This window comes from Stegodyphus dumicola, chromosome 10 (assembly GCF_044657685.1).
Source record: "Stegodyphus dumicola isolate Sdum_Otavi_A_Nest chromosome 10, ASM4465768v1".
In the NCBI taxonomy this organism is placed as follows: Eukaryota; Metazoa; Arthropoda; class Arachnida; order Araneae; family Eresidae; genus Stegodyphus; species Stegodyphus dumicola.
In genome coordinates this window covers 22,990,919-23,013,444 of record NC_140777.1, presented here as the reverse complement: position 1 = coordinate 23,013,444, position 22,526 = coordinate 22,990,919, and the positions used below count along the sequence as shown (strand labels likewise).

General features: G+C 35.3%; 2 protein-coding genes across 5 annotated transcripts in view; both read right to left on the bottom strand.

The window, feature by feature from the left end:
- LOC118195384 (peripheral plasma membrane protein CASK-like) overlaps positions 1-22,526 on the bottom strand; it is a 312,734-nt gene that overhangs the window by 239,611 nt on the left and 50,597 nt on the right. The gene's annotated exons all lie outside the window — the stretch shown is intronic.
- Positions 1,683-7,526, bottom strand: LOC146994919 (uncharacterized). Its single transcript, XM_085826073.1, has 4 exons — positions 7,423-7,526; positions 6,375-6,381; positions 6,008-6,118; positions 1,683-1,730 (listed from the first exon to the last, which is right to left on the bottom strand). The coding sequence occupies exons 1-4, from the start codon at positions 7,518-7,520 to the stop codon at positions 1,683-1,685; spliced, it is 264 nt and encodes an 87-aa protein (XP_085682199.1). The 5' UTR covers positions 7,521-7,526.

Below are 22,526 nucleotides of genomic sequence, written 5' to 3'. Positions count from 1 at the left end.
TTTTTTTTTTTTTTTTTTTTTTTTTTTTTCCAGATAGTTGCAATTTTCCCAAAAAGGTTGGCCAGCCCTGTCCTAATACATAGTTTTAATCTCTATGCACTCCATGGCACCTCGATTTGTTTTGCACTCTTTGGGAAATTAAGTTATCAAGGTTGTGTTTGAAAGCATATTTTTTCCAATAAGTTTCAATTTTTTCCCTGTTAACGCAACATAGTGAACCATTAAGCTCTGTAGTTGCAACACAACTATACCAGAACGTTTTAGTGCAACTGTAACATTTGAGCGATTCCCCACTGCCAATGTTCCGAAGAAATGAAAAATGACAACATTTTCCTGTACCTGTATTTTATTATCAACAAATTATTGCACTTCTGAGAGAAAGGCACCCCTATTCAAAAGTTACAAAATCGCAGACAGGTATGTAGATGGCATCTATACAGTATGTAGGCGTACGCAGAGGGGTATGTAGGGCAAAATTACAAGCTTAACGTTTTCTATTTCATTACTCTTTGATTAGATGGATCGGCAACTCCATTTCTGTCGTTAAGTTTCGAAAACTAAACTTCCTTCTTTGTATGGACAAAAGCACCAACCCTGATAGAATCCGCATAAACAAACGATAATCCAATGAACAAAAAAGCAATTTTTTCAACCTAACAATAACCCTCATTGAAAAACTTCAATTCAAAAACCTCATTTGCACCATAAATTAAGTATGTTGGCGCAGCGGCATTATGTCAGCAATGGAAGATATTACAAGTGGTCTCACAGCGCAGACTTAAAAATGCACAGTATTCAAATTATATAGATATATTTGTATCTCTTTCAAAAACAAGACAGAATAAATTTTTATTAGAAATGCAACGTCATAATTTTTAAACTAAATGGTAAATTTTCAAGCTAATGGTATAATAGTCATTAATTATAAAATTTGTTTCTCAAGACAAATAAATAAAATTCAATCGTAAGGGATTCACATTTTCATTAGATTTCTGTAGTTAATATCTTCAAGAGAGTTTGCACTAAACACAGTATTTCCTACCGAAAAGTTAAGTAATAAAAGTTAAAAAACAAAACTAAATTTACGACTGCATGTATGTGACGATATCATGAACGTAGATTTCTTCCTGAATGAAAGTATAATAATTTAAACAGTAAGGACATCAATGATTGCTCAGTATTATTTCTATTTCCTCTCTATTCACAACCATCAATAAATATAAGATAGCAAACGAACCATGACTTTTAAGGCGCATCTACTTTTCACTAAAAAGAGATGCAGAAATCATAGAGCTTATGAGAATTATAAAACGCAACGAAAACCCCTATGAAGAAAACTCGATTTAAATAATCGAATACTTGCCAAATTGTGTCTTCAGTAGTTCTTCGCTTTGAGAAATAAAAGCTCTCTCATCATATAGGGATACATTATCATGTTAAATGATTCTTTTCGTTTTATGCCATCGAGTACTTTCATCCAAATTTAGTTCTGTATTTTCGAAAATTGCTTTTGTTCCTTGTTTACGAGTCTTTTCTAAAGGTTACGTTGAGTTTAACTATTTATTACTCTCAAGCATTTGAAACCAATTTACCTAAGGAGAAGTATCTTGAAAGAACCTGGCTCGAAATTGTGGTGCGCATGGCGAAAACGATGGATGCCAGTTATATGAATCCAGGATAAACTACCAAGCATTCAGTAACCTTACCCACTCATTCACTGGTATGTCAAACTAGAAGGGAAAATTATAAAGTTGAAAAATTATGAAAATAAAACGTGAAAAACTTCTTCTCAAAAATTCTAGAGGGGAAAAAAATTTATTGAATTGTAAAAGAAAGGTATATATTTGGTGGCAATAAAGCTATATCAATATTACACCTAGGAATTGGAAGTGAAAGTCTTGGGAACAAATTTACACAGTATAACTTTGTTATATTTTTTTTCTGTAATGCATGAATTTTTTACCACGATTAGATTTTATTTTTAAAAGATTTATTCAGACAAAGACTTAATGAAATTCCAAACCGCCTGTTGAAGGAGAAGCGTAAATATTAATCAGTTTACCTCTCTACCAGCTGAACTGCTCACAGATAACTTGACCGCCACAGGTAGACTATCATCTATACAATTTATATTCATTAGTGAAGCAACATGCACGTAGACCATTCCGCCGCCATCAACTGAACCCAGAAATGAATTGTCAATTTAGTATAAGGCTTAATTGTGTAGCAATTAAGTGCATAGTGTAGTAATGTACGATCATCAAAAGAACAGAGTGTCTCAAAAAATTTATGCACTGTTCTTGGTTTAGTTTATTTCATTTGATTATAGCAAAGCAAACAGGATATTTGATTTTAGCAAAGGAAACAGCAAACAACAGCTTGCCTTCGTTGAGGACTCTAAGGGAAACTGTTCCTTATCCATGGGGAAAACTATGAAAACGCCAATGAAGCCAGTTCGTTCACCTGGGAATCAAACCCAGCTGAACTACCAGTGTTCAGCGATTTTCTATTCAGGTCTGAGGAAACGTGCTGTTAAGAAAATTCCTCTCATCGAATCGATATGAATTTAGATGTGGTGCCATTCTTTTAAAAGTAGCGCACACCTTCATTATGAAATCCTCTGAGACCAGGAGTGATTATGTGCAGTATTTCTAGATAAGAGTCACTTGTGTCAGCCCCTTAGAAGAAAGTCCTTTCGAAGTCCAGTGACTGTGACAGTCCATTTGATAACAGGTTTTTACTGCCTTCTGCATTATTACCTACAAAAATTGCGCACCTTTATACTTTAATTGGAAAGATTTTCTGTTTTAAAGAATGCATGCATAATCGTGAGACACTCTGTATTTAACACTTTTATCCACTCAGGCAATGATAGCTTACTACTCCGAATGAAACTAAATCGAGAGACCGAAATCTGGTGTTAAAAAATGTTGCATCATCCAAAAGAAGTTGCAAAATCACGAAGCCTTAAATGTTGTGTGTCCATACACACATCTAGATGTATATCGCAATTATTTTTTTATCAGTATTATAATTCCTTCATAAACTTAATATTATTTCTGGAAGACTTGTAAAATTAAGTTTACTCTATTTTGTTTTTAAACGCAACAAAATTCTGATATATAAAACACCTGAAATCAGTACTTTTTGTGACTCACCAGTACGTCTCAATCTATCATCATTAAATCCACTTGCTTTTAAGAGAGTAAAAGAAGTGACTGTTAATCTTTCAGTTACTGCAAAACAAACACTTTTAATAAAATTTTAGCTTTAGTTAATGCATCATTGAAAACTTTTGATTTAAGCCTGGGTTTCTTAAACTGTGGGTCGTCAAAAATTTTAGCAGTTTTGATATTCTTTTTATAAAATAAATCTTCATTTACCTTTCCTTGCACGTTACGCTATCATTTCGTCTGTTATTTGTTAAAAATTTTCGCATTGCTCTATGCCTTAAAATTAGAAATTAAAGTTAATGACCTAAAACTGGAATAGTTTATTACAGTACACGTGAAAAAATTAGCAGTTTCACTCACGCGTATGTCAGATTTGCGCAATACTTATGGAGTCCCACAAAATGTTTGTAAATATTATGGGGTTCTGGGGGTTGTGAAAAATTCTCAATGATAAAAAGGGGTCGCGACTGAATCATAAAGCTCAGAATAACAGAAAATACTCTTATCCGTTATAGTATTTAGAAGCATAGACAAAAGCCATCATGGATGCAATACTAAGATAATATTAGATAAATTAAATATAAAACTAAACTTTGAACTACGCACCTGATCAGAAAAAAATAATCAAGACAACATTTTATAATACATTGTGTATTACTTCTTACAAGAACTCGCACAACGCTAGTTACCAAATTAAAATCAAACACAGGAAGAAATAAATTGCACTGCAACACACTTAAGTTAAACACATGTATTACGTAACTTCTAATAATAAAAATGAGGACTGCATTATGTAAGTTATATTGAGCTTTTTTTGTTTCTTTAAAATATTATCCAAAACCATATAAAAATTATTTCGCCTAATATTTAATCCTAGTCAACAGAAAAACTGAGATGAAAAAGCAATTGAAGCTTAAAATTATCCTAGAATTAAGTTGTCTGACTTTTTACTCCGAAGACACTTTATATTCATCGTATTAACATTCAGTGTAAAAGAATACTTATTATATCAATATGCTTAGTTGATAGTGCGTGGAGAAAAACATTCAGTTTTCCTCGTGGTAAAAAAGGAATTGTTACTAATTTTAATCCATCAATGAGTATTCTTTAATTTCTTACAGATACTTATTCGTTTTTCCTTCTATGCTTGAATAACGTAAAAAAATGTTGAGCTTACAAACTCGGAACAAGCGCATATTTTATTCATAAAACATATACCTTTGCAGAAAAATTCCATACAGTTTTAAATATATTTTTCATACAATAATGTCTGCAAAACGTATTCATTTAAGATATGAATGCTTTAGCATTTTCTTTATATTCATACTCTTGTTGCTTCCAAAAAACACGTAACACCACCAATAAATGCTGTTTAAATATTTCCTACAGTAAATTAAACTCTTTATAAATACTTTCAAAAACAGGCAATAATTGTTCTCTACTTATTATCGGTTCTCTACTTATTATCGGTCTGTTTTTATAGTTACGTGCTATGAAGAATTCATATAGTTTTCGTAACTTCACTTATCTGAAGTTTGAAGGAAGAGCGCAAGACGTCAACCTCAGCAGGAAGAAATTGATTAGCCAAGGTCAGATTTTCAAATTTATATCCTTGAAGTGCTTTACAGAAAAACATTTTAAGGAAGCATTTAAAATTTCCTAATCACCTCAAAAACTAAAAGGCTATCCTTAAATGCCATCGATATTTGATGGAAAATAATCCGACATTGCTTATCGCAAAACGAATGAATATTTGAATCCAGTCTCTTTATGTGGATAAACTGCCGAATATACAATAGCTCAATTTTAGGGACAGGTTAATCATAGGTTAAGAGTATAAGATAAATTAAGGGTTAACTGTACAGAGCTGCCAAGTAACAAGCAATGAATGCTTTCCTAGAAACCCACTCTTTGACAAAATTAACCGACGCACCCCGAAAAGATAAACCGTGTACGTAAAATTCATATGTAAGTACCATACAGGGTTCGTACACATTTCCTTACATGAAAATTAAGGACTTTTAAGGACCATCAAAGAAAAAATTAAGGACCTATCAGCAAATAAAAAAACGAATAGAATAAAGCAGTTATCCATACAACCGACTTCATGCTTGTAATTTCACTTTAAGAAACTAACAGAAGTGTGTATTATGCACTATTATTAAATTCACTTTAATACTTACCATAAAACAATTTTGAAAATTAAACTAACTCCCTACAAGTTATGAAGTAGATAACATTAAATTAAGAACATAATTTCTTTAAAAACATGTATAAGTGTATTTTACACTAATAACAGTCACTATTTTAGAGATTTACATGATTATTATTTAACTTATTTGATATTTATTTAAACACAGTCAACTACTATTATAATCACAATGTAAGAATATTTTGCAGATTAAAATAACTGATTTGTAAACATACAATTTATTTCCTTGGTTTTTTGAAAGATACTAGAATAATAAACTGTACAATAAAAGATACAAAACATTTATGCTTTTTTTAAATCTGAAATCTTTTCAGCTATTTTAACATCTAATTTATTTATGTCTATTTCCTTTTCTTTAACTATTCTTCTAAGTTCATTTGCTTTGATAAACAAATCAATCTTCATTAATATCCCCTTGAAGAAATTTTTTCTTCTGCTTCATATAATCAATTTCTTCCTCAATGATATTTCTTTTCCTCTTTGAATTTTCAGATTTAGTTAAAGATTTTTGTTCTTCTAAATACTGCATATATTTAGACCTTGCAGAAGCTACTGCTGATCTCATTTCTTTATTAATTTCGATATTAAGAACACCTCTAGAAAATTTTATGTAATCAAATACTGTGCATTGAAAAATGTATGATGAGTCATTTAAATTTTTAATTTCAATTGCTTTATTTATCGAAAAGCCCCTTTCCACAGAGGCCTGTCCATGTGACAAGGTAAGAATCATTTTCACTATTTTCCATACTTTTGAATAGTGAAAATCATGAAAATAAGAAGTGAGAAATGTGTCAAGAGAAAGATTTTGAGGATCAAAAGTAGAAAATTCATGTAAATTTGTCTTAACTACTTTGTCTAGAACCTCTCCAAACTGCAGCAAAATTTCCTCCCAATCATCTTGTAAAACACGTTTATTCTGCATTAATATCGTTAGAACTATTTTCATTTTGTTCTGGGCTTTTTAACCATCAATCACGGGTCTATACAAGATGCCTTTCGAATAAGAGAATAATTTATTGAACATTTAGACATTAAGTGTTGTACCATTGTTAAGACACATTGTTGACCTTCTTGTTTCAATGCAAAACTTTCAGCTTGTGAAATGTCCTTCTTGCGGCATTTATCATTCATTAACTGCTCAGCAATGAATCCCAAATAAACTTTACTTTTATCGTTATAACAATTTGGATCATTAAAATTAAATTTATAAAGATTTTCTGCTTTAGTTATTTTTGAATATTCTAGTTTCAAAATTGCTGAAGGCAATCATTTACAAGTTTTAAGATATCTTCAGCAAAAAAGGGAATAAGTGGTTTATCACTTTGATAATATTCAAGGAAAGGCAATAATATTTTCGACAGAGAGAAAAAATTTAATTTTATAAGAAATGTTTTATCTTTAGTTGCCTCCAAAGTATTTGAGAAAGATTTCGATGAATTTTTTTTAAACTTCCCCATTTCAACTTCTTTAATGTACAGTAGCAAGTCATCCCATATTTCAATGGCTCTTTCAACTGCTGGGACATTTTGCAACCATCGGTAAAAGCAGAACTTCACAAGTAGCTTTTTTAAGCCAGATATACTTAAAAAATCTTCACGTCTTGCAGGAGAATCTTTAAAAATCCAATATAAGGAGGATAAGAATGATGAAATGTCCCAGCCAGTGGATGACATCCTATGCTTTCAAGCATTGTTAAGAATGTGTAAACCTAATGTCAAGCATTGAATGTTATATTCCTTTGTCAAGTCCTGTTGCAATAAATCATAAAATTTCCAGTTTACTGCAGGACCATCCATCGATATTTGTAAGAGTTTTGACAAGTCTAGTTTTTCAACACATTCATAAAATTTGGATAAAATAATTTCACTTGTTGCATGCCCTATAAATGAAGAAGTAAGGTACTGAGTTCTGACCTTATTTTCGTGATGCCAGTACCTCACATAAATATCTAGTTGCTTCTTTTGATTTGTCAGATTAAGAGACTCATCAAATAGTAATGTAAAAAACTCAGCATTTTTACAATGCTTTAGTAACAAAGTTTTAAAATAAGGGCCAAGACCAAAATAACAGATATAAGCACATTTCTTTTCACCACATGAAAACCATTTTGCAATGGAACTATCCGGGAACATTTTAGTGAATAACGGCCCAATATCATTGCACGATTTAAAAGAATAGTGGGTTTTGATGCACTTAAAAGCCCACAATATTTCTGCATCTGTAACTTCAGATTTGAAAAGAAAAGAATTGGTTTTATTATTTTCTACACTTATTGATGTTGAATTAGCAGTTACATCTTTTCCTGAAGTAGATGGTTCTTCTAACTTGACAAAATTCACGATACTGTTAGAAGAAACTCTGCAGTTGAGAAGGGAAAGATGTTTTGCAGCTAAAAGGGACATTACATGCAAGGCATTAGTAAAATTAAGTATCGCATATATATATATATATATATAATAAGAAATGTATACTGAAAATATACATTTTTTACTATATATATATTGTTACGAATTTGGTATTTAAAAAGCTAATGTTAGTTCAATTATAAATTAAATGGTTTTATTTCTCGCGCAGTGCAGCGCGTGACGAATATTAAAAGAAAGCTAAGCCGGAAAATTGAAAATACAAGAGCGCGTGCATTAAATAAATAAATATCTCTTTGTGATTTCGAGAAAGTGCTGAAAAATTCTAGCGCGTGATCTTAAAATCTTAAAAAAGGAGTAAAACATCTCAGTTTGTAGTAGTTGCTTAGTTTGTTGTTGTTTAGAAAACTGCTCTTGTTGATTGTAGCGAATTCGCGGATTAGCGTTCTTCAGCTGTTTCGAATTACGTTCTATTGGACATTTGAGTAGTTAAAAGAAAACTACTGTGAGATATTGTAATACTGCACGATAATTTGAGAAAATTTAAGCATTTTTGTTGTGATAATAATAAATTTTTATTTATTTTTCATCGGACTTGTGCATTCATTTCATAACGAACCCGTACGCACGCAACAATATATATATATATATATATATACAGTACATATATGTATACAGTACTTTTATATATAGTACATATATATATATACAGTATACATATATATATATACAGTACAAATTCCGAGATCCGGACATCCAATATCTGGAATGATCTAAAATCCGGACCTCAAAGCCACCACCAAGCAATTTTTTAGGGCTTTTTTGGAGGGAAGGGGTATGCTTTACGCATGCGCATTAGATTTTTTTCCTCATCATAAAAAAACATGTCGGAAATCCCGATTCTTAATCTCAGTTTGGGGCTAAATAAAATATCTCATTATTGAAGAAATAATTATTTTAGCATAAATTTGTGTGATTAGTAACTTGACTCCATAGCTGCGTATCTGCTTGGCATAATCTCAAATCGAAACATTTGTTAATTTTACAGGAACTAATATTTTATATCCTTGATGCCGAAATCGCGAATCATTATTTATTGTATTTTGCTTTCATCACCGCATGTTTATCAACGGATGACAACTTGAGTGATGACTCATGCAGCGACGCCAAATAACAGAATATTATCCGATTACAGATTTAAGTTTAATCCGCTAAAATGTTGACAAGGGGAGATTTAACAAAAATTTCTTTCCTTATGCTAAAAATAGATTTTGTTAATGATACTCATAGGACAAACGATTACATTTAGTGCTATTTGAATTAAGAATAACTGATTTGTTATTCACATGAAGCCAGAACCAGCGCCAGAGCTCGCATGGCCGCACCAGGCGGCAGAATTTAGGAAAGTTAAACAGAAGTTTTTCATTGCGATGACAATGCCCCAATCATCAATCAATTAACGGAAGGCAAAATCTGTAGTATGGTTCTAAATCCAGAAAATACAGCTACCAATAGTGAAGAAAGTAACAGAGAGGTTACTGAACGAGAAAAAATTTTGATTGACAAGTTATTCGGAATTCTCGACACAGCAATTACAGGACTTGAACAATGGAACTTAATAACTCAACAAGAAATTATATGTCTATAGTATTAGTCTAAAGTATTAGCAGAGAAAACAAATCAAACAACTCACATTGAAAGAAATGTTTAATAAAGTAAACATATAAATATTAAGCTCTTTTCTTTTGTAAATTTTGATAGCCTTTAAATCATAAATGCTTCATTATTTCATAAATCACGATTTCATATTTTCAATTTTATAATTTCTACGTGCCATCTTAGTAGATTTAAAATGATCTAATATCCGGAAAAATCTCAAATCTGGGATTGCCGAAGTCCGTATGCATCTCTTTCACGGATGTTTGACGGATGATAACGGGTTCCAAATTCCCTTCATATCAAATAATGCCTACTATCGCTTTCTAGACTAAACCTGGACTCATCCGTAAAGAGAATAGCCCTCCATTGCTCAGGCGTCCAGTGGACATATTGTCGTGCCCACTGCAAACGGTCCCTCCTATGGCGTGACTTGAGCAGCACGCAAATGGTTGTTCGCCTCGCATACAGACCACCTTCGTGAAGCATTCTACGCACAGTTGACGCTGACACCAACCTTTCGGTGGCTGCAGCTAGGGATGATCTAAGAAGAGTCGGAATAGCGGTTCTATTCCTGAGTGCACATAATGTCAAATATCGGTCATCGGCGCTCGTCGCAGTAGTTGGCCGTCCTTGGCTGAACCTCCTAGGTGCCAAATCTGTGATCTGAAATTGCCTCCAAAGTCTACGAACCACAGAAGAACTCACATTTAGCCATCTGGCCACTTCTGTTTGACTTTTTCCTGCCTCTAGTCTCCCAATGGCTTTCTGTCGTAGTTCTACAGGCAAATGATGCCTGGAGATCATTGTTACGAATTGGCTATCTCAGATTTCTGATGTCACTATCACAGTGAAACATGTGGGCTTGCTCTCAAACATGGACTTTTATGTTCCTCGCAGATGATGCATTCCGAGTGCAGCGCCACATACTGGAGTTTAACTCTGCTACTGTTACTTGGCAACATATTCAAATTTTACACGGTTTGGCTTATTTTTGAGGGAGTTATCCTATTTTTGTGATGTTTCCTTAATTTATGATAACCAGTGTAGAAGATGCAGCAACACATTGAAACTTCCGATTGTAATGTTGTAAGGATCTTAAGTTTTACTAACGTTTATTTTATTTTAAATCTTTACTATCACTTCTTATTTTCTACTTCCGGCCAGAATTATAAGCGTGAAGGAGTTTATGCAAAGTTGTCTGGCGAACGCCAAGTATTTAAGTGTGGCTTTTTCCCAAGCAGAAGAGAGGAAGCCGTGAGTTCGAAGCAGGCCGCTTACCTTAGAAGTTACGCAGTTGCTACTTTGCCTTCCAGGCCAGAGGTTTTAATCCTCTTGATAAATTAAACGTATTGTAGTGTTCACAGTCTCTATGCTACATACGCTTCCTGTTATTATAAGGCCAATCTTATTCTAAAGTTAAATTAGAGTTTAGTTTTATTTTGATATCTTTTAAGTTAGACCCCGAGTGGAGGGTCATTGTATTCCGAAGTACGGAAGTCATTGTATATAAAGAAAAAATAAAGGGTTTTGTATACCCTTCGTCTGTATCCTGTCTACTTACTACAATTAGTGAACATAGCTTTAGTAAGCTCTCTGTTCTAGTCAGGTCATTGTATGTTTCCGAAGAAGGTTAGAAGAAACATTGAACCTGATAGTGGCGCCCGACGAAGAATAACCATGGCCGAGTTTCAAGAAGAACCTGTGCTGCCTGCAGAAACGGCTCAGAATCCAGAAATGCCAGCTGCCGCCCTGGAAGGATTTGGGTACATTGTCCAGACCATGCGCGCTTCGATGAAACCAGAAGCAACGTTTAATGGAAACTCACAGGTAACCAGTTTTTTGGAAAAATTGGATGACCACTTCATGCTCTACCCCGTGCACGAGTTTCAAAAAGTTACCTTAGCTACCAGCGCTTTGAGGGGCCAAGCGCTTAACTGGTTCAAATGTATCGGCAGAAGTCTCTTGGATCAAGCAGGAAGTCCCACCTATACTTACTAAAATTTCAAGACTGCCCTACTAAAAGCCTTCCCTGTTGTAAGGGATCCTGCGAAATTAGAAACAGAACTTTTCAGTATATATCAACAAAGAATGGAACACCTCTCGAGCTTTATTTTAAGAAAAATTCACGTTTTCAAGCTCTTGTATGGAAACCGTCCGGATCCTGAAATAATTCAAGTGATTTTGCCGAGGTTACTACCCCAAGTGCAAGACTTTATTGAATTACGAAATCCGACTACACTGGAAAAGTTATTTGAGCTAGCAATCCAGTTTGAAAGTAGAAGAACGGCGGACGTCGAAAGAAGACGCCAATATCAACAGCGAAACCAATTTGGTACGCCAAGACTACAGCAAACTCAAGCACATGGCTACGGAGAAAAAGCGAATCAGTGGGCAAGGAAACCCGAGCATTCAAAAACAGCCGGCGAACGTCGACAGTTCAATAGCAACCCAGGAAAAAAGTCTCAAGGCCAGTGGAGAAAGAAGGAAAGCACCGAAAGGAAAAATAATTTAAACTAAAACGGATTTCTGCTGACGAGAGGGTGCGGAAATCCGAAGGCCACGAAAACCCCTCTTCCTACAAGTTAAATACAGTAATGGTGAAAAATTTAACTCTTCCGAAGATTGAAGTCTTGGTAAATAATATCCCGGCCACCGCACTCCTGGATACCGGCGCGCAGTGTTCCTGTGTGGCAGAAGTCTTTTTTAGAAAGTATTTTCGCAAATACCGCATATATAATGCGGATAATACAACAGTATTAGCGGCGCAAGGAGAACAATGTAAGTGCGTAGGTAAAGTACCTTTGTACATCCGTATCAAGGACGAACAAGTAAAGGTGATGTTTTTTATAGTAAAGAATTTGCAAGCACACTTAATCCTAGGAATAGACTTTCTTTCAGACGCCAAGCTACACTGGATTTTAATGAAGCGTCTCTTAAGCTGACGATGAAACCAGTGCGTGTAGAAAAGGTTGAACCGCCAAGGTTAAATCTTGACCACCTGCCTAATGACGAGCAAGATAGAATCCGACAAGTGGTAAGTGAATTTGCTTCCTTATTTAGTGATATTCCAGGATTTACCCAGGTTACTAACCATAGTATTGACACCGGAGATGCATTGCCGGTTCGTCAAAAACCATACCGGTATGATAAGAATAAGGAAAAAATTATAGAATGGCATATTACCGATATGCTACGTAAAAAGATCATAACGCCTATCTCAAGTAGTTATGCTAGTCCGGTGGTTTTATGTAAGAAAAATAATGATTATCCTTTGGAGCATCCAAAAAGGTGGAGATTCGCTATTGATTACCGTAAATTAAATTCCATAACGAAATATCCGGTATATCCGTTACCGATTATAGAAGAAATTTTAAGGAACATAAAATCAACCAAATTTATGACGACTTTAGACTTAACGAATGGTTATTTTCAAATAGGGATCAGGCCTGAGGACGTGCCTAAGACTGCTTTTATAACCAAGTCTGGCACTTATGCATTTTTGCGAATGCCGTTTGGCCTTTCAGGCGCCCCAGCAACATTTCAGCGATGCATGGACATTGTGTTAAGACCTGTTCTCGGAAAGTCCACATTTATCTATTTAGACGATATCATTATTACTAGTGATAATCTAGACCAACATGTACAGGATTTAAGACAGGTGTTTTCTTTATTAAATGAGGCCGGTCTAAAAGTTAATGTCGAAAAATGCAAATTTGCAGCCCCTGAATTAAAATATTTAGGTTACAAAATATCGCAAAAAGGGATCGAGACAGATGAATCAAAAATAATCGCTGTACAAAAGTATCCGACTCCAAACACGGGAAAGAAGCTCTCTTCTTTTCTAGGACTTTGTTCATATTATAGGTCCTTTATAAAAGATTTTGCGGCTATCGCTGAGCCATTGTTAAAATTAAAAAGGAAAAAGGCAAGATTCTCGTGGACGGCCGAAGCCAATAGTGCTTTCGAAAAATTAAAACAAGCATTAACGCAAGCCCCTGTGTTGAAATTTCCTGAAAAGGATGAAAATTTAGAAATTTCAGCGGATGCTTCGGATTATGCGGTAGGAGCGGTACTTTCGCAAAATCAGCAGCCAGTGGCATTTTTTAGCCGAACTTTAAATCAAACACAAAGAAACTATTCCGCGACCGAGAGAGAGGCACTTGCAGTTCTGTTAGCAGTGCAAAAGTTCCGAGCCTATTTTGGAAAGGCGCCGATAACAGTATATTCTGATCATGCGGCGGTAACTAGATTGTACTCTGGGAAAAATTTATCCCCAAGGTTAATAAGATGGGCACTCAAGCTGCAAGAATATAATCTGGTAATCAAGCATACCCCCGGAAAGGAAAATATCGTAGCAGATGCCCTGTCACGAATTAAATTAGACGAACAGGGTAATACCGTAAAAGTTGCAATGCTGACAGCGTGTACAATAAATTCCCGAGAAACTGTAATAACCGAACTGGGTAAGGATCCTGAGTTTGGAAGTATTTATGAGTATTTGAAGGATCCTGAAAATTTTAGCCACCAAGATATTGTGGCGATAAGAAATAGGGCGGCCCATTACGAACTAATAGATGGTCTATTATTTTATACAAAAACTACGAATTCCAACAACGAATTTCGACCTGTTATCCCAGCTAGTCTTAGATTAAATATCCTGCAAGAGCTCCATGACAGCCCTTTAGCTTCTCATGCTGGTATTCAAAAAACTACTCAACGCGTACGCGAGGCAGTCTACTTTCCTGAACTGCAAAAGTTAACAAGGGCGTATGTCCAGTCCTGCCCAACATGTCAAGCCGTTAATTATATTAATTTCCGCCCGGCCGGGTTTCTAAATAGTATTAAATCCGAATTTCCAAATGAAATAATCGGCATCGATTTATTGGGCCCTTTCCCAAAAAGTCAGTTAAACAAAAGTCGCTATCTCCTTGTTATAGTTGATCATTTTAGTAAATGGACCGAAATTGTTCCCTTAAAACGAGCCTCCGCGAAATTAGTTACCGATTCTATTTTAAATAAATATATTTTAAAATACGGGGCGCCCCTAAAAGTTATATCGGATAATGGTCCTCAATTTGTAAGTAATATATTTGAAGACATGTGCCAAAAACTGGGCATACGTCATTTAAAAATGGTCCCGTATCGGCCGCAATCAAATATAGCGGAACGGGTCAACAGAAATATAGTGAAAATTATCCGTAGTTATGTTAAAAATTTTCATAAAAGCTGGGATAACTATGTCAATGAATTTGCTTTCGCCCTTAGGACCGCAAAACATGATACAACGGGCAAAACTCCTGCTGAGTTATTTCTAGGCAGAAAGGTTATAACACCGTTAGATAAATTATTTTATGTGCAACAAAGAGCCCCAGAATTTAAAATGGGTGATATAGAAAAACTAATAAAAGAAGCAAAAAAGAATACGGAAGTAGCACAAAGAAAACAAAAATTGTATTATGACTTGAAACGACGGGGAGTAACTTATAAAGTAGGGGATGAAGTACTAAAAATTAAGCATTCACTTTCTTCAGCACCAGAAGATAAAACTGCCAAATTTTTTCCACGCTTTGAAGGACCATATGTTATAGAAAAAATAACTCACGCTGTTGTAGTGTTAAAGGCAAGAAATGGTGAAACCTGTTCCGCAAATATTGATCAAATCAAGCCCTACTTCGATCGTAATAAAATGCAAATCTTTTCAGATCTTTTGCAGGATCCGGTACGGCAGACACCGCAGGTACAAGTTCCGGAGGTGGGAAAACGACAAGTACAAGGGCAAGCCAATGAGAGACAGAAGCAAGTGAAAAGAAAATTGCCCCGCGGAAAAACTGAAGGTAAAAAGAAAAAGAAGCCGTTCCACCGTCCAAAAAACAGAGTTCACGAACACCCCTAGAATGAAGAAGGGAGAAGGACGACGTATGTGGAAAAGACCGGGAGAAAGGACGGCAACTATAACCCGGCTGTGAAACGGAAGATTGACTCATCCGACAGAACTCTCCGCAGCAAAAGTCGCCGAACTGCGGAAGGGCCATCAGCGTCGGAGGAAAAAGTACAAGAAAAATTTGAACGGCCAACAACGAGGTCCAAGCAGGATCACGACAGAAGTTTCCCGGTTCCACCAAGACCAGCTGCCTTCAAACGGCCAAGACCACAAGCAGAGCACAAAAGGAAGATGTTCAAGGGTGGCCGTAGTGGTGAAAAACGGAAGCTTCCAGAGGAAAGCACTGAAGGGCGAGCCCGTACAAGAAGGAGGATCAACCAAGCTACGGTCTGCAGCACCTTTAAAGACTGGGCCCAGAAAAGGATGTCTGAATATTACAAAGATAAGTAAAATTTTATGTTACTTTACAAACTTAAGTTAATCTTTCATTCTTACTGAAAGTGGCAGATTTCAAGAAATTTTACCTCATGCGAGGTCTACCTTTATCGCCAAAAGGGCGAGAAATGAGTTGTGACCGATTTTCTTATTATGTTTTTCAATTACTCGCGCGTAAAACTAAAGTTGATGTATAATAGCGTTGTATAAAGACTTAAATATTGTAAAAAGTTATTGTATAAATTTTATTTAAAACATTCTAACAAGAAAGAAGTTTTAGTCTGAAAGACTTTTTGAAATGTAGTATTATTTCAATGTAGAAAGAATTGGCACTTGCTTTGAAAAGAATAGAAGTTAACAATGTACTACTAATGTATGTTTTCAAATGTGTAAAATTAACGGCATGTTGATATGTTCTTGTATACATGTGAACTGTTATTTTGAATGTTAAGAAATACCGTGATATGGTAAAAGTGAAAGTAATGTTAAAAATTTGTTATTCGTGTGACTGTAAAGATTAAATCATGGTGAATATGTGTTAAAGGTTGAATGATGTAGTTAGGCTCTCTGACGCTACACTTTAGAGTTAGCCACTTTCAGAATAGTACCTCAGGGTCTAGAGTTGAATTTAGGGTGTGTTAAGAGGTCTCGTATGTTGAATTTTAACACGTTAGTGTTTTGATTGTAGGAGGAAGTGTGGCACACGTAGACAGAAACACATTCGTGGTTCGTGTTCTTTTACAACACATGTCAGAGAGCACGGGGAGAGATAATTAAAATAGTCATGAATGAAATAAGAATGTTAAGAAAAGTATATTCTATATGTTATTTGCAATGTCATTCTGTAACATTTCATTAAACTAGTTTTCCTTCCAGATCTCTGGAAGGAACCAGAATTGAATAAAGAACCTGTTTAGATGCAGTACAGATGAAAAAGAAAAAAGATTGTTGTATATTCCGGGAGCTGCTATTGTAACAAATTTCTTTCTTTTAAAATTTTCTAGTTTCTAGCTAAGTTATGATTGTAAAAGGTTGGCCTCGCGTTAGTTTCTAGAGCTAAAAGTTTTCACCAAGGTCGTTTTAGACCTCAGTTTCAAACTAATTAACTCTGGCGGGAAGTATGTAAGGATCTTAAGTTTTACTAACGTTTATTTTATTTTAAATCTTTACTATCACTTCTTATTTTCTACTTCCGGCCAGAATTATAAGCGTGAAGGAGTTTATGCAAAGTTGTCTGGCGAACGCCAAGTATTTAAGTGTGGCTTTTTCCCAAGCAGAAGAGAGGAAGCCGTGAGTTCGAAGCAGGCCGCTTACCTTAGAAGTTACGCAGTTGCTACTTTGCCTTCCAGGCCAGAGGTTTTAATCCTCTTGATAAATTAAACGTATTGTAGTGTTCACAGTCTCTGTGCTACATACGCTTCCTGTTATTATAAGGCCAATCTTATTCTAAAGTTAAATTAGAGTTTAGTTTTATTTTGATATCTTTTAAGTTAGACCCCGAGTGGAGGGTCATTGTATTCCGAAGTACGGAAGTCATTGTATATAAAGAAAAAATAAAGGGTTTTGTATACCCTTCGTCTGTATCCTGTCTACTTACTACAATTAGTGAACATAGCTTTAGTAAGCTCTCTGTTCTAGTCAGGTCATTGTATGTTTCCGAAGAAGGTTAGAAGAAACATTGAACCTGATAATGTTAATTAAATGGAATGTTCGCTGGCTCTCTTCAAGTACAGTTTCGTAGTTTGCAGCTTCATCCATTATAAAAATGATACTGAAGCTTCAAGATACAAACTAACTGGGGATATTGTGAGGAGATTTATCATTGGATAGAAAGAAGACAGATACTCCAATAAATTGTATAGAAAGAAGACAGATACTCCAATAAATTGTATAGAAAGAAGACAGATACTCCAATAAACAAACTTCAGGGCATTTATATAGGAAGTGATGCTGCCATCAGATATTGTTGGTGACAATAGGTCGAGAAGGACAGAAATCAGCAGCGAGAGAGCATGAAACGGATTAATGAGACGATAGAACGGGAAAATACAGAAATAATGAAAGCAGCTAATTCGGATATGTAGCTATCGGCTATTCGATTTTATAGTTACTGAAATTGCGATCTTAATCATTGTCAGACAGAAGACTATACATTTGATAACCCTTCTTTATTGTACAAAATCTGTCAATATAGTCTGCAGGGATTGCAGAGACATTAAGCTGGTCATATTTACTTCAGAAAAAAAAAACCTTTTTCCTACGGGCTCTGATGACTGGCCCATAGTCATCTAGAAAAAAGACCGATAATGAAATTTCGCTTTTACTATTGAACGCAAGCTGCGTTTACACAACACATTATTTCCCTTCAATAATCGGACCTCTTTGGCAAATATAAATGGTACTACCACGCCATAAAAGGTACGTTAACCAAATTGTAAGATTTATTGTGTTTCTATTCTTGAAACAGCAGCCGAAGAACTATGCTCTAGCAAACCAACGCCCAGCCATATATGGCACACCTTTCTAATAACTGCTCTTTTAAGGTACTCAGATTAAATTGAATTAGTTGATTACCGTAACGCACAATAGAGCTATCTGCTTATAGGCAAGGATAGCTTCTTGAAGGGCTTTTCCAGGGGGAACTCGTCGTATTTACCTTTACATGTAAGGAAATCTTAAAAATGCCAATGCAGCCGACGGGATATTCGTGCTATCAACATATAGTTCCAGAGCCAGCTGGATCGCCCGATCAATCTCTCTTACAGGATGTGTTTAGAACTTGATAAGGAATCCAAATGTCCTACAGGCGAGATTCCTTGTCAGGCGTCCATTCCGAAACGTGAAAGAATCATCCTAACATCAGAATGCGATATTTCAGGAACTTTTTGATGGGCTTCCCCTTCGGAACAACAAAAATCCCGGAACTTTTGCATTAACTTCTTGCTGTGTAAAAGTTTGTATTCTAGACTGAAGTAATCTATCACTTATTGATATATTCGATTTTGGCAGCACTTTATTATTTATAAATGATCCATTTTTTTAATTGTAATAATTTCATTTTAAACACATGTAATTTTCCCCTACCGATTTTTACTTCGTTGGATCATTCCTTTTATGTGCTTCGAATTTTTTTTTTTTTTTTTTTTTTTTTTTTTTTTTACTCAAAACCATTCCTCTAAGGAGGAAGAAGCTTCGTAATTAAATAGGAAATTCCGAACATAAAAATAACTTTTGCACTGCATTTGACATTCTTTCGTATGTCAAATAGTGCCAATTATTCTTATGCCACGCAACAAATAGTTACAGAAATTGCAAATGCTTTGTATATTTGTGAGCTCCAAAAAAGTGTAAATAAATATTTCATACATTTATTTATACATATTATATCATACTATATATATTCATTTTATGATCTCAAGATGACTGTGGTAAATTCCCGAGAAATCAGGATAATACCGGAGATGATGCTCACAGTTAAGATAAAATCAAGGTTAATCTGAGAGGGAAAAAAGAGTGAAAAAGAAAAATAGCCCATATTACAATTAACAGAAAAGTAGTATTAACAGTTCACCTATATTTTGAAAGCAAATTAATTTAGAAAAAAAGTTCATATGGTTACGTAAATTAAATCAGAATTCAAAACGACAGCCATGCTTTTATTTATATATTAATCTTATTTTTGGAAAGTGTCAATAGGAAACAAAAGAATAATAGTCGAACACTTACGATTTAGCAATTTATTTTTAATAGATGATTTAACAACGTTTATACAGGGTATGGATGTTAAGAACCGAACGCTTTAAACGAATATTTGTTTGTTTGCGATTTCCTACACTGTGACTTCACGAAACGATCTTAGAATGAAAAACACAGTTATCAAAAGCCACCTTTATTTCAATGTTCAAACTTCTCTCCGTGAGCTGAAATGCACATCTGAACCATTGTTAGAACTTCATGTTGCACGCGTTGTAGCATAGCGAGTGACACGTTTGCGTAAGCATCTGTAATATGTCGTTGAATGTCCTGCAATATTTGTGGAGGGGTCGTATACACCTGCTGTTTGATATATCCCCCACAGGAAAAAGTCCATTGAAGTCAGGTCAGGTGAATGTGAAAACCACTCTTCGAAACCACCACACCGGATTATTCGTTCTCCGAACTTCTCCATCAAGTACTGCTTCACTTGCGACATCTTGTGCGCAGACGCGCCGTCATGTTGGAACCATACATTCCGGAGTTGAAGCAACGGCAGGTTCTCAACAAAATCGGGTATTTTGTCTTGCAGAAGTTCTAAATATCATGCGGTCGTTAACGTACCATGGTAAAATATTGGGTCAATTAGCCTGTTATTATAAATTCCACACCAAACATTGATCAAAACCGTATTTGATGTCGAACGTCGGCAGAACATGAAGGATTTTCCAATGTCCAGTAATGGGTATTCTGCTTTATTGTACATTTCATTCCGCGAAAAGCATGCCTCGTCCGTCCAATCTATATCTGGTATCTATATCGTTGTTAAATCAATCTATATCTGGTATCTATATCGTTGTTAAACCAATCTATATCTGGCTGGACCATCTGATTTATGACGAAGTTGCACCATGCGAAACGTCTCTCGGCATCCCCGTCCAGTAATGCCTGATTAGAGGTAGATGTTGGCCGGTATGAATGAGCACTTAATTAATTTAGGACTTTCCAAACGCTACTTTTTGAGAGGCCACAGTTTTCATTTATCTCTCTTGTGCTGCTGTTTGGATACGTAAGGGCGTATGATAAGGCATCTTCCGGCTGTACTTTCCGCTCTACCTGAGCTGGTCTGCCGGATGGAAGTCGGCTAATCACGCAGCCTGTACAATCTGTAGGATGGTTTTGTGTGAAGAATGAGGGCCTGCAGGAAAATGTTGCCGATACAACCGCGCTGCCGATCGTGCTTTGTGCTCTTATTCACCGTAAAGTAGACCCATCTCACAATAATCATTTTCTGACAATCGCTCCATGACCATGAGCTTTAACATACAACCCCGAGAAGATATCTCTTTTATACCTGTCTCAAGCGAACAGGTGTGACGTTTCATTCACTATTTACATAATGCACAAATTCACACACCAAGCTCAAGTTGCGTTGAGTTGATGCGTTTTGCGGCTCGATTGTGCACGATCTGCATATTGTCTACTCTGTTTGTAATGACAATCAGTACAAGAATGCACCCCACGGGATTTGAACCTTTGTCTTCTCGATTGTGAATTACAAACGATACCACTGTGCCACGATACGGCTCTAGTTTTCGTCCGAAAGATAATATTTTCTCCTTTTATTCAAGTTTCGTGACATCACAATTTCAGAAATCGCGCAGAAGCAAACGTGCGTTTTCAGCGTTCTGTTTTTAGCATTCATATCCGCAAAATGTCTTTTTGTACTAAATCCACGATGCTCTACAACTTTGTAATTAATTTTTTCTTTCTATCTTGTATCGTTTTCGAGAGGCTAACTCCGCCGTTTTCCACCATGTGGCGCTGTACGCTATTTCATCAAGCAGCGCATAGCCACTTTACTATACCTAGACACCACTTTTATGACTATTAGCTGTAGACGTTCGTCAGTTAACGGGTTGCACCAGACTTTTGTCGGCACCCTGTATATTCCAGGTTACGTATAACGCAATTATGTACTGATGTGTGTTTTAAAAAAAAAAGTGCTTAAATATACTGTGACTTATAAATACTGAGTTACCTTACGCATTTTATAATCTTTTTCGAATTTCTCAGAAATATTTTGATTGATTCTAATGGTTTACGATAGTATATATTTCATAGTTTCGCAATAAATAAACTTGATACAATTTTTAAACAAGGCCCGGTTAATCGAGAGTTCACTGCATATACGTAAACGTTTCATAGACTGCTGACCGCCCCTCCCCGAAAAACCAAATTACAGACACAATCAGCCAGTCAAATTACGTCTTGATAAAAAAGGGTAATTTATCATAGCCAAATCAGCGTAAGTTATATGAGTTGAAAATGGGACTAATTTTGTATTTAGTCTAATATGATCTAGAAAAAGTATTTGGAACTAATTTGGAACGGTTCATAAATTAGGTAAAGTGATCAAAGGCTATCTTCCCAAACAGCAAACAGCGTTTCCTTCATAAATGTTTTTTAAAGAGAAATTGGTATATATTTGCGTTATGTCAAGAGAAGTAAACAAACATTCATTCAGCCAAGCCATACTGCCCCAGAGATGAAACAAATAACTTCAATGACTAACTTTTCGGTCATACATGGAATCATACATCTTCCATTAAATTCAAAAGCAAGATTAAAATACGAAAAAGTCCAAGTATCCTAAGTTCAAGCAAACAATAATAATATTTTTACAACTTAAAAATTATACTTTCAAAGGGGGGGAATGCCCGATTTTCTTACGTTGCTGAGTCGCTTTCATTTTCCCGCAGTACAGAAGGAAACTTCTATAAAGACAGACTTCAGAATAAATTAAGTTTAGCTCCAGCACCTCGATGACGGAAGGTAATACAATTAAATCCTTCAATCTGCTTTCTGATTCATTTTTCGAATATAGAATTAATGAAAAGTTTGATAGAGAAGTAAATGGGAAAATTTAGTAGGATTTAATGACTAAGGATACTTCGAGCGCACCTACACACATCACTATATGACAAGTAAAAAAATATCAGCGCTTCTAACAGACAGGAAAGAAAAAAATTAAGAACAAATTTTCTGCTGTTATTGCAAATTCTGACGATAAAAAAAATATATATATATATATCGTAGGAAAAAAT